This window comes from Primulina huaijiensis, chromosome 10 (assembly GCF_012295235.1).
Source record: "Primulina huaijiensis isolate GDHJ02 chromosome 10, ASM1229523v2, whole genome shotgun sequence".
In the NCBI taxonomy this organism is placed as follows: Eukaryota; Viridiplantae; Streptophyta; class Magnoliopsida; order Lamiales; family Gesneriaceae; genus Primulina; species Primulina huaijiensis.
Genome location: NC_133315.1, coordinates 17651357 through 17664440, shown reverse-complemented (window position 1 = coordinate 17664440; position 13084 = coordinate 17651357). Strand labels below are relative to the sequence as shown.

General features: G+C 35.6%; 2 protein-coding genes across 2 annotated transcripts; one reads left to right on the top strand and one right to left on the bottom strand.

The window, feature by feature from the left end:
- Window positions 1-1120: 1120 nt before the first annotated feature.
- Window positions 1121-4723, top strand: LOC140986244 (RHOMBOID-like protein 9, chloroplastic). Its single transcript, XM_073454351.1, has 7 exons — window positions 1121-1365; window positions 2279-2656; window positions 2943-3114; window positions 3201-3366; window positions 3638-3808; window positions 4035-4189; window positions 4397-4723. The coding sequence occupies exons 1-7, from the start codon at window positions 1332-1334 to the stop codon at window positions 4614-4616; spliced, it is 1296 nt and encodes a 431-aa protein (XP_073310452.1). The 5' UTR covers window positions 1121-1331; the 3' UTR covers window positions 4617-4723.
- Window positions 4724-5917: 1194 nt separating this feature from the next.
- LOC140986683 (14-3-3 protein 4) lies at window positions 5918-12756 on the bottom strand. The gene is made up of 5 exons (XM_073454999.1): window positions 12617-12756; window positions 7128-7645; window positions 6917-7039; window positions 6437-6553; window positions 5918-6181 (listed from the first exon to the last, which is right to left on the bottom strand). The coding sequence occupies exons 2-5, from the start codon at window positions 7611-7613 to the stop codon at window positions 6119-6121; spliced, it is 789 nt and encodes a 262-aa protein (XP_073311100.1). The 5' UTR covers window positions 7614-7645; window positions 12617-12756; the 3' UTR covers window positions 5918-6118.
- Between the last annotated feature and the right edge of the window lie 328 nt (window positions 12757-13084).

Sequence of the window (13084 nt, the reverse complement as noted above, 5' to 3'; positions counted from 1 at the left end):
TCATGTGAAGATTTATTCCGATGTGGGACTTTGGTTGCATCCCAACACTTCAAGGTACGCCACAAACAACACAGGAAATACTATGTTCCACCATGTGTTTCATCCGGTGGATCATAGGGTGAAGTACAACGGATGTAACAGAGAATTCTTCTGTCATTTTCACTGGTGTAGCATAAAATTTTCTTGTTGAACCCTTTATCAAATAGACTCGAATTTGAGACCTCGCTTAAGAAAAATCGAGGGTTTTACCATTTCAAAATCCAACAATTAGATGTTCCCCCAATTTGGTGGGGGCTGGGTCTACATGACCAATACCAATGACTTAGTAACTTTAATTTTATTGGCATTTCTTGAGTGAGCAATAGCAAATAGTCGGCCCAACCACAAAACCCAGAGTAGCAAAAAACAGAAAGACAAAAGGTAAAGCAAAATATTTTGTGCCTCCCCATTGGCCTAACGTGTTTCTTGCCTATAGGTGGTCGACTTCATTTAATTGGTTTTCTAATTTTTTTTGGGAAACATTTTCTATTTTTTGTTCTCTACACTAAAGTTGGTAAATGCTAAAGGTTGAAAATATCATATATTTAGCCCCATAGCTTGCAAGATTTATCAAAAGATCGTATGTTCATTTCTTTTTTTGTCTTTGGCTTCTTAGTTTGAGTCTGTCATACCAGACTTGTTCAGCATTTTTTATCTAATCAGCGTGACTGCGTTGGTCTTTTGCGTTTACCTATATCGCACAAAAAAAATAGCTGTCGCGGATTTCGAAAATTTAAAAATATATTTAAAAATGTTTCCATGCATCAAGAATGATACGAAGTTTTCGAATTTTGCGATCAAATCGAAGCGTAAAGTTTATTTGTTTATTTGTGCAAATTTTTGAGTTGATTCTTTATCTCTATTTTGGTAAAATAACAATACTCGATATTATATTTTATCGTCTCCAATAACTTAATTTTTAAAATTTGACAGCCGATTTATTATGAAATATCCTTTATTAATTATATCAATATGCATACACATATGTGTATATATAGTTCATTGACATTTACACAACATGTGTGTGTGTGATAGTGGGGCCCAATACAATATGATAAGTGCAAAAAATTGTGGTCGATCTCTTACACGTAGACGTGGCGACAGCACATTGGGACAACGAGGATAAGGTACAAAATTTCTGTTGGACTCTTCCACAGCATAACTACTGGCCAGCACCAACTATCAAGTACAGGTCAGTGATCAACAAACTCAGTTCCAATTGCTTTGGAAGCTTCATTAATGGAAGCGCAATCTCTCAATCTCCAGAACCCTTCAGCCATCTGGAGAATTGTATGCACTTGTTTTGCCAAGTGTCAGTAGGTGAAGGTACGAGTTGCGTGTACGTGGGAAATGGGTTTGTTTACGATTTCTCGCATGGTTTAGAAGCTGAACTTTTGGCTCGAGTGGGAATGTATGTGGGGACGATAAAATGTTTGATGTAATGTTTCAGTGAAATCTTTTTATGCCACCTTTAATGGAGGGAAGTGGAATAGAACTTTAAGAACTAGATTATGTGCTAAACCCAAATGCCAAAGACTAGCCTTTTGGTGGAATCCTCATGCTCATTAGCCATTCTAATATGTTGTTTGTGAAACAGAATCGTTGTAAGTAACTGTTAGATGTTATACATATGGACTTCGACAATCCTATCTCGTAATATTTAAATGTAACGTTGCCCGTTCTTTAGCAAAACTGACGCCTCCAGCCACCATTCTAGATGGTTTTTACTCAGCTCGGTGTATAGCATATGCACTTTGTTCAGTATGTAATGTTAACATGAGACGTATTATTGAGCGATGGCATACTGTTTGATTCAAGTACCAAAAAACCTGCCTGTTTAGTTGGGTGAGTGTTTTAGTTTTTGTCGTGAAACCGACATGGGATACGCAACACAACCAAGTTTTCGGTTGATGTTGTTGTAATTTTGTATAATGAGTAGATTTCTTGCTTTAGTGAACATTGGTCATGGTCGAAAACCTTTTGTTTTTAATTTTAAAGACCATGCTATGATGTTTTTAATCATAGCAGATATACCGCATGTGGGCTAACATGAACTTCTTTCACTTATCGTTGTTTATTCAGTTAGACTTGATGGCGATTACAAGCAGCCACAAACTGTTCCACACTGTCAATACTCTTTTGATTGCAAAAGGTCGCAGACGAGGACAACACATATTAGTTCATAATTTTATTTCATTTACCAAATATATGGAGTTTTGATTAAATATCATTGGTTTAGGTAGGAGAGAGAACGCGAATTCTGATGCCATCATTCCACCTATTAAAGGAAACATGGGAATGATCGAATCTGGATCAATACCACAGCAGACCTTTCGTGAAGCGTCTTTTTTTCTGGGAAAGCACAAAGACATTAGTCATCACATTGCTTCCTCAAATCCACAGAGTGGAAATTTATGCATGATTGTGAAGGCATCAGGCACGACTGAGAAACATCTGAAGTCTTTGAATTCTTATCTTGGAAAGCTTCATAATAAGGCCAAGTACCTTTCTTGGAAAATTGAGAACCAGAAGACAGAAGCAGTTGATAGAAGTGATAAGCTCCTATTTCGGAATGGTATCAAGTCACTTGAGAATTATCTCATCAAAGTAAAAAATGGTAGTAAACATAATCTGCAAGTATTACTGTTTTGGATGGCATGATTAATTCGTAAATGCTTTCTTAGAGTAAATTAGATGGTTTCTTAGAGTAAATTACGTAGTGGACCCAATGTTTGGGAAGGGGGTGGGGTGGGGTGGTGGTGGTGGTAAAAGAGGCAGTTCTTTATAAATATTAATATTTTATGAATAAATTTTCTAAAAACTCATGTTTCCCCCAAAAAATGCAGAGTGTGCCCTGTTGACCAAAAATGTTAATATGTTTGTTAACAACCCCTTTCCCTCAGATGATGAACCAGAAAACATCGTGGAAAATTTAGAGGCAACACTAAGCACTGATGCTGAGAACGCTGAAGGAATTGGAAGGGACTTATCACTGAAAAGTTTTATGGAGTCGAAAATTGATGATGCTGAGGGTGGCAGATATTCAGCAGACCATGCCTCGGATTTCTACTTAATGTGATATATATTCCCTTCTACATTACGTGAGTTTATTTTTAGGCAAGGCCATCTGAATTCTCATTTGACTTTTGCTTATGTTGCAGAGGTGTATTGGCTTCTATAAATATAGCGGTTCTTCTGTTTGAGATAGCCACTCCAGTGAAAAACTCTGAATTTGCGCTGTTTTCTATCCCCTCGGTTTATGGAGCAAAAGTTAATAACTTGATTCTAACTGGAGAATGGTGGAGGCTAGTGACACCAATGTTTCTGGTACAAGATCGATGATTAGTTCGTGCTTCAGTACTGTTATTAGTTTAGCACTCCGTGTCGTATGAAAAGTAAAATAAACGTGTGATTTGGCTAATTATTTTTTAGAAGCTTTCAAGAATCCAAAACGCCCTCTCATTAGAATTTTTTGTTTTTTTTAAGCCATTAGTGTAAAAGTTTTGGTTGGTTTTGCGAGTCTGAGTTCTTGAGAATTCTAAATGACCATAAGTGGTTGGAGATTTTGTTTAGAAATTAATATTTTTGCTGCTTTTAGCACTCTGGAATCTTTCATATATCTCTAAGTAGCTGGGTTCTCTTCACTTTTGGGCTCGAAGTATCTCAAGAATATGGCTCATTCACTTGTCTCTTGATATATCTTCTCGGAGGAATTTCTGGAAATTTGATCAGCTTTCTGCACACGTCATCTCCAACTGTTGGCGGGACGGTATGCTTAGTACTTACTGCATTGTTTAATTGTTTCATATTAGTGGTGATTGACTGATCACTGTTGCTTCCACTTAAAACTAGTCCCCCAAATATTTAAATCAGCTTCAAGTTCGATGTAGCTTCCAGGAATAAAACATGATGGTTAGGAGAAGGGGTTCATCCTATTTGCTCTTATCGTTTCTATCGAACCTTATGTAGTCTCCAATGCGACTGTGCTTGTTCAGGGACCAATGTTTGCTTTGATTGGAGCTTGGCTTATTTATCAAGTTCAAAACAAAGATTTCATTGCAAGAGAATCTTCCGAAAGAATGTTTCGTAAAGCCATTATTTTTACAGCTCTGAGCTTTGTTGTAAGCAGTTTTGGTCCAATTGATGATTGGTAAGCTCGGCTTTTTCCCGCTGGGATTTATTGGACCTATTGCTTTGTACCGCATGGAGTTCATACAGGCTCAAATTTGTTCAGGAAAATAACTAAAAATTGTTTATGAAGTCTAGAATACAGAAGTATCGTTGCAAAAACTCTTCTTATCAAGCATATGTATGCTTTATGCATAACTGATCAAGTCATCATTTAATTTGTTAACAGGGCACATTTCGCAGCAGCTTTTACGGGTGTAGCATATGGTTATGTGACTTGTCCTAGTTTACAAGTGAAAGACGCATCATCAGAAACTTGTCACGAAGATGGGATGACACTCATTCGACGGTATGCAGGTCCTTGCAAATCGCTCGTATATTTCTCCATCTTCATGTTACTGCTGAGCTCTCTGCTTTTCATCATCGAACCTCCACTCGATTTGATATAGTAAAGATACAAACAACAAATATTTTACTGCTGAATGCAAGTATAGTTACTGTGTATAAAGATACTCTTTCAGATATATTAATAAAAATAGACCATGCTTTTTCACCCTGCAATACCAGCTACTTATTTCACTTTATTTGTATATTTTACTACTTTTCTTGTCTGAGTGAGAAATAGGACTTGTCAATGATGCAGGTGCATTATACTTTTGTTTGGGCTATAAATCAGAAATTTCGAGAAAGATGTTCACTGAGGCTTAGCAACAATTCAAGTAAAATGTCTGCATATATTGAAAATTGGTGAAAACTGCATTTTGAAGTTATGCATTTTAGAATTTAGTTGAGATGAGGAAGGCTAGGTTACTTCCTTGTTAGTCCCATACGGAAACCAAGAAATGGTGGTTGAGCTTGAATTTGGAGATGGCTAGGGGTGGACAATTGGTGTGATTTGGTTTTCGATCAAATCGAATCTTCAAAATTGATTATAGCATTTTTCATCGAAAGAACACCATCTGATTTTTTTCCTTTGAAAACCAAAGTATAAGCCGAATCAATTAAAATCGGTTATTTCGGTTAATGATATGGCTCAAACATTTCTTCCCGTAACAGTTGAAATGTAAAGCAGATCTATTCAAATGGAAAATAATATGTCTTTTTTTGGTGTTATATTAATTACTGATGAATTATATATGATCGAATTTTCTTTAAACAAAAAAATATATAATTATAACAAATCATCCTTTACATCAATGAAGCACAGAAGACTCACATTGCACCCGTCGCTTAGAATATTCGAGAATTATATCCTGGCAAATAGAATTCGGACCCTGTGAAAATCCAAGAAAGGACATAACAATCTTTTAAAACCATGTATTTATAAAAATTTAGCGTAAAAAATGTTTGACTTTAAAAAACACAATATTCATAAGAATATATTTAATTTTAGATTTATTCTTTTTTGATATTTTCACGAAGTGATAATTTACCCTTATCTTCTGATCGGATCGGACTCGTGATAAAATAGAAAAAACAAAAGTTGGATAGAATTTCAAATAGCATCATTTTGGGAGGAGCTGATATCCATTATAATATAACATAAATAAATACATAAAATAGTGCCACAAACCCATGGAATTGAATGCTGAAACAAGCATAGATTTTGACTTTTGAGCATAAAAGTTGAAATCATTTCATTTAGAAGGCTGAATCCTCAGCAATCCTTGTGCTTCTAATAATTCTACAAGTCCATATGTGCTACTTGATGCCACAGCTAACTCAAATTACAAGAGGCAAACAAAACAGCAACATTCGAACAGCACATCTCAAGGACATAAACATTAATGAACAATCACAATATCCATATTTTCCAACGGTTAACAACCAAGATTGAAACCATAAGAACCAACACCACTCCTCAAATCATACCCATCAGGTCTCGCTACAACAGAATGAGTTCTACGCTAGAACAAGAAAATGAAGAGCGCAAATCTACGATACAAACTCTTCACTGTTGACCATCCCCAGATTCCCGCTTCGAAGCTTCCTTGATCTCATCCCCAGCATCATCCTAAAACCCAATAAAATAAAAACATGATTCATGAACATGCACTATTAAATTTATAAGATAGAATACAATGAATAAGGATGGATTTACAGCCCAGTCCATAAATATATGAGCATAAAGTGGTCTAACAATCCATAGAGGATTCACTGTATCTAGAAAGAGATTGCAAAGCAATATATGGAATATTAATATGCAACACAGAATATGAAAGGTAATGGCTTTTGTTTGGGCAAGGGGTGACAGAGAGAAGGGACACACCGTGATATCAGAAGTCCAAAGAGTTAGATTGTCTCGCAGAAGTTGCATGATCAATGTGCTGTCCTTGTATGATTCCTCACCCAATGTATCTAGTTCGGCAATAGCTTCATCAAATGCCTGAAAAAGAGATCACATTATCCATCAGTGAACAATAAAATGGACATGCAACTTTCACCAGAGACAGAAGGAACACAGTCAAACAACCTATGATAAATCCAACAAGGATCAAATTTCAGCACAATGCAGAAAGAAAACGGGAGAAATATAGTGAACGGGACCATAAGCTCCAATTCAACTGTTTTATCCCTTATAAGTAGCATTGGATATGCCTTCTAGGCAACCATTTCCTCGATGAATCTCTAATAATACAGTATTTTCCTCTATGATGCGAGAATTAGGGTTAATCATGTTCTACGAGGGTTAATCATGTTGTATGAGCAAGAAAATGAAAGCTTAGGGAACATATATTATCTAAATTACCTGTTTGGCAAGGTTGCAGGCACGATCTGGTGAACTAAGGATTTCATAATAGAAAACGGAGAAGTTCAGTGCGAGTCCAAGCCTGATTGGGTGAGTGGGAGCCAATTCAGCCAATGCAATATCCTGTACAACAAAGGGAAAAACAACTCAAAACAAGTCATCACGAAAAACTCCGTAGGCACGAAGCCATCAGCTTGTTAATGCTACTAACCTGAGCAGATTTGTAGGCCAGCAGAGTACTCTCAGCAGCTTCTTTTCTCTCGGTCCCGGTCTTGAACTCAGCCAAATACCGATGATAATCACCCTTCATTTTTAAATAAAACACCTTGGATTCAGCAGAACTGGCAGCTGGAACGAGATGGGTCTCCAGAAGGTTCAAAATTCCATCACAGATTTTGCTGAGTTCTGCCTCAATCTTAGCCCGGTATTCTTTAATGGTATTCACATGATCCTCATTTCCCCGACTCTCTTCCTTCTGCTCAATGGAAGAGATTATCCTCCATGAAGCCCTCCTGGCACCAATCACATTCTTGTATGCCACAGAGAGGAGGTTTCTTTCTTCCACAGTCAGCTCATCGGTGCTGGCTGTCTTTGTAACCTTCTCCATGAACTCGACCATTTCCTCATACCGCTCAGCTTGTTCGGCCAACTTGGCCATGTACACATTTTCCTCACGTGATGAATCAGCTGGAGACATGTTTTGTGCAAACCAATAAATTGACTTCAAACCTGTGTAAATTCCAGGAATTCTTACATTATAATCTATACTATTATATTATACTAAGCAAGAACCCTGTTGGGGGCAATAGATTGTACATGCTAGGAGAGCAATCGAAATATAACACTTGGGTTGTTGTACAATTTAAAAGATTCGAGTTGCACCATTACCGTCAACTATAGTTTTTGGTAACGTGACAAACGTTCGATCCTGCAATTGGAATAAAAGTTAAGGTCACAGTTTCGATTCTCATTGAATGCGAGAAGTGCAATTATTGGGAGATTATTGTTGGGTGCAATGATTGCCCCTACTAGGAGAACAATCGAAACGTGACGACTGAACTGTTGTACGGACTACGATTTAAAAGATTAAAGTTGCTTGTTATCACGAGCTATAATTTTTGGTAAAACGACAAACGTTTGGTCCTAGAAACCCCTTACAGTAACAGAATTTGGTGTGGTTTGTGATACCAATGGATTTTTATGAAAATACCACTGTCGAGGGGTGTCAAAAATTAACCCAACCCGAAACCACCTGAAAAATACCAAGTTAGGATTGAGGGTTTCCGGGTTCAGGTCAAATCGGGTCGTACCTGAAAGCTGACCCAAAATTTTTTTTGGGTTTGGGTTACCTGAATTAATAGCCAGTTCACCCAACTTGAATTGTGCATTTATATTTACTTTACTTGTAGAACATACGGTGAAAATAACAACCCACCCGAATCCACCCAACTCGCTGACCTGTTTAGAGAATTATTTTGTTATAAATAAAAAAAATAATGCATTAATGTTGTATAGCAAAAAATTAAACAGGGTTGGTTAGGTTGACCGGTTGGTTCGGATTTGGAGTTTTCAGGTTGTTATGAATTCGGGTCGGATTCAGGTCGGCAACGTTTCACTCAATAAATTCAAATATTCACATTACTTCCTACAAATTAATATCCACTTTCATTAAATTCAAATATACATACATTATCTCCTACAAATTACATATTTAATATAGTTATATCATTGTGATCTAGATAATAATTAAAATGTAACAAAATAATCACAAATCCTATATATATATCTAAAAAATCGATTGTACAAGTACAAAACGTATGCACATGGACACTTGTAAAAACTAACAATTCCACGGTGGTCTCATGGATAGTTACGAGAGGATTAGTTCATACCTTATGTTATATAATACAATTGAAAAATCAAACCATTTGCGAATTCGACGTTCAACCCACAATTTAATATCCCAAACCCCAAAACAGTTCATATCCCAAATACAAACGATAATCCAAACTTATACTGATTTTCCCAAATGCCAAATGCTGAGGCAAAACCCACAAGGAAGAAAAGATAGAACCACGATTTTTAAGGGTTTCTCTACTGTTATTTGTAAAAACAGATTCGACCGAGCGCCCGAGCCGCCACTCCACAATCAATGCGTGTCGTTTGGCCTGTGGCCGATACGAAGGTATTAGAATTGCTCAAAGTTGGTCTGAATAATTATTCATTTGATACATTTAGCTTATATTTAATGTCTTAAGAGAGATTTGATGATATATACACTTGACAACTTTGAGTCCAAGCCAAAGTTAATATACAATTCATATACGCACGTGTGTTTACTCTTCAAATGAGCAAATTTGTTATTTTGTGGGTCTGATGTTTGTATATGTTAATGTCGGACATTTATTCAATCAAAATTCCGAAAAATTTATGAAAAAATAACTGATGATGCAGTATTGTTTATTCTGTTAACTGTATACTGATTAGCAAATTTTGTATGGCCTCATCTTAGCATGCTTTCTTCTCTATTTTGGAGTTTTTATGGTACATTGTGAGCTATGATTTATGAACAAAACCGCGTACTTTGTGGATTCTCATACTGTTGGTGTTACCATCAATTTTGTTTTGTGTTTGATTTTGTCTGAGATTGAAACTTATTGTTACTTTTTTTTAATTACAAATTGGTTTTGAAATGGACTCTACTTCTCTAAACCAAACTATTAATTTAGATGTTGATGAATTGGAAAGTACCAAGCCTGATGAGGGGTCAACTACAACTAAAAAGTATAGAGAAACTTCTGATATTTGGATGTATTTTAAAAAAATCAAATGGAGTGATAATATACATAAAACTAAATGTAATTGATGTAAAAAAACATTATAAATGTGGGGAAAAACAATATAAGACTTCTACGTTGTGGCGTCATCTTAAAAGTTGCAACAAAAAGAAATTTCATGATGTAGGACAAATGATTCTTGATCAAGATGGGAAGGTGAGGTCTAAGAAAATAGACCAAAAGATTGCACGTGAGTTACTGGCTTGTGCAATCATTAGACATGATTTATCATTTTCATTTGTTGAGTATAATGGTGTTAGAGCTTGAATGAAGTACTCAAATCCTGGTGTTGATTGTATTTCTAGAAATACTCTTGTTTATGATATTAACCCAATCTACTTGAAAGAGAAAGAGTAACTTAAGTATGTTTTGGATTACTATTCAGAATAGAGTTTGTTTAACTTCATATTTGCGGATGGTGCGCACTAGTGAGAGTTATGTTTGCTTGACTGCCCATTTTGTTGAAAATGATTGGAAATCGAACAATAAAATACTTAGCTTTTCTCATATATCGCGCCCACATACTTGAATTGGCTGCAATATTGTTTGAATTTTTGAAGGAATTGGAGATTGAGAAAAATGTTTTCTCATTGACATAAGATAATACATCTAATAATGACAACATGCATGTTCATTTGAAAGATCAACTCTCTTTGTATGATGGCTTGTTGTGTGACGGTGAGTTTTGTCATGTTCGTTGTGCTTCTCATATATTGAATCTAATTGTCCATAAAAGTTCGAAAGTCGCTATTGTAGCTTTGAATAAAATTAGAGAGTCGGTCAGGTATGTTAAAGGTCCGGAGACTAGGACAAACAAAGAAGTTTGAAGAATGTGCACGAGCAATTGGTAACATTGATACTAGTATTGGCTTGCGATTGGATGTGTCTGCTCGTTAGAACTCAACATATTTAATGTTGAATAATGCAATCAAATATAAAAAGTTTTTGCTTCTCTTCAATTCCGTGACAAGAATTATAAATCTTGTCCTTCAAGTGAAGACTAGAAAAGAAAAAAGAAAATATGTGAGTTTCTTGAGCCATTTATGATACTACTAATTTGATCTTTGATTCTTCTTGTCCCATATCAAATTTGTATTTTATGCAAGTCTAGAAGATTGAAGTTTTGTTAAAGGAAAACTTATCAAATGAAATAAGTGGTGTGCAAAATAATGATAGAGAAGTTTAACAACTACTGGACCCAATACGGCATGGCTCTTGCATTTAGAGCTATTCTTGACCCATGAATAAAGCTTTCGACATTGTAGCTTATTTATTATAAGGCTGAGAGTGATTGTGTTAAATGACAAAAGAAGATTGAACTTGCGAAGACAAAATTGTATAAGCATTTTGACCAATATTCTAATACTAACAAGACAAGTTCACAACCACAATTTTCTTCTACCACACATGCACTTATGCAAAGTGTAGGAGGAATTAAAGGAAAAAAACAAAAGAATCTCTTGATATAAGTAATCTAATTTTTTTCCTTGTATTCTCTAATTGATTTATATTTTCTTGTAATAATTATTCCATTTAATGTGGGAAATAATGGCATATGAGAGTCAAACAATTACAATTGCTGGAAAATCTCAATTGGATTCACCATTTGGGGGGGCCAAACTTGAATTTACATATTATCAAGATTTGGATGTTTTTGGACCATTGGAGAAATCAAAAGAATCGGTACCCAACCCTTGCACCAATGGTATGTTATGCTTTGCTATTCCTATAACTACCGTTGCATCAAAATCAACTTTTTCTATTGTGCTCGTGTGCTTACCAAGTATAGAAGTTGCACCCACAGGTAAAGTGCAAGCTTTTATTCGCATTCACAATTGGTTACATGGTTATGCTATTGGTAATTTTTTTTACAAACTTTTAGTTGTGTTTTTGACTTTGTTGATATCTTAGGTTATTGTGATTATAATTTTTAACTATCTTCTTCTTTGTATATTTTATTTGTCGATAAAGGAAATGAAGACAATGCAAGTATTAAAACAACATTGCCCAAACAAGGATCAAATGCACCAGATGATATTGATGAAGACAAAGAGAAAGAAGATGGAGGAGAAGAATTTGATATTGATGATGTCATGATTGATGAAATTTAAAGATCATTGTATTACTTGTTTAATTTCATAGACTTTATTGAGCTTTCTGAACTCTTTAAGTTTCTAATTACTTAGTTGAACTAGTTGGTTATGTAATAAATTATATATAGACTATTGTTTGGTGTGAATTTTTGTGCTAATTGGTTTGGCATTCGTTTATAAGTGTGAAATAAAAAATTAATTATATTGAAAATTTTCTGGAATGTTTATTTATGAAATGATCAAATTCAATGAGTTGTAGGGATTTTCTATATTTTTTTATTTTATTTTTTGGTGGTTGGAACCCACAACCCACATTGGGTTGGACTAGGTTGGGATTTCCCAGGCTGCCCCGTCCCGCGAGATGACAGGTTTTTGGCGGGCCGTCCGACAGCTCTAGTGGGTCATGAGGAATGTGGGTGCATGACTATAAAACTCAGGGTGAAGTGGAGAGAGATTTGTTGTACACATGTTTACCGTGCATCGTTATCGATACGCTTTTCATTTCTTAGAAAAGCCTTAAACCTGAAATCGACTATCTCATCCGACTCCGGCGACCCTTTTCCAGATCATTGCCCAACAAAACAAAATGATAATATTCTTAGAAAATGAAACAAATCCGAATCACCACCAAATTTCACAATATTCCTTAATAATTATTCCTTTAAGCTCTACTATAACAACATAAACACAATCAGCACACAAAACAGATCGAGGAAAGAAAGTTCAAATCCTCAGATCCGAATATATATGACATAAAACGAGGCGCGTACCTCTTGGATCTTGCCTTTGACAAAATTGTGTCCCCTTGAAATGGCAATGGCGAGTAGGAAAAATGACCCGTGATTCGTGAATAAGGATTTTTAAATACCCGGCCTGGAAAGAAGGGAAGGGAACGGCCTGCCAATGAGAAGACGACACGTGGTGGGTCGACGGAGTTTGCTATTTGCGGACAGGCCAACGATGGGAACATGCTGGCATTTACCAGTCAAAGCCCTTTTTCGACATTTTATAAAGATGATGTGCGTCAATATTATTATTATTATTATTTATTTTCAGTTACACTTGTAATATTGTTAACTATGTTCAAGATTCATAATTATAAGATTCACAAACCAAAAGAGAAAATCTCCTTGCTTCCACGCAATAAAGTGAGGAAGGAAATAGGGGGAAAAAAACAAATGTGTCATGGTATTTGTTGTTCGTCGAACATTGCTTAACGTTAATATACTCTGTTGATC

Excerpts from the sequence above, each read along its gene's own strand:
- LOC140986244 (XM_073454351.1), top strand. The coding sequence starts at position 1,332 with ATGCACTTGTTTTGCCAAGTGTCAGTAGGTGAAG. Across the intron at positions 3,367-3,637 it reads TAGTGACACCAATGTTTCTG|CACTCTGGAATCTTTCATAT; the intron begins GTACAAGATCGA and ends TGCTGCTTTTAG. Across the intron at positions 4,190-4,396 it reads TTTGGTCCAATTGATGATTG|GGCACATTTCGCAGCAGCTT; the intron begins GTAAGCTCGGCT and ends ATTTGTTAACAG.
- LOC140986683 (XM_073454999.1), bottom strand. The coding sequence starts at position 7,613 with ATGTCTCCAGCTGATTCATCACGTGAGGAAAATGTGTACATGGCCAAG. Across the intron at positions 7,040-7,127 it reads TGGCCTACAAATCTGCTCAG|GATATTGCATTGGCTGAATT; the intron begins GTTAGTAGCATT and ends TTTGTTGTACAG. Across the intron at positions 6,554-6,916 it reads CCTGCAACCTTGCCAAACAG|GCATTTGATGAAGCTATTGC; the intron begins GTAATTTAGATA and ends TCTCTTTTTCAG.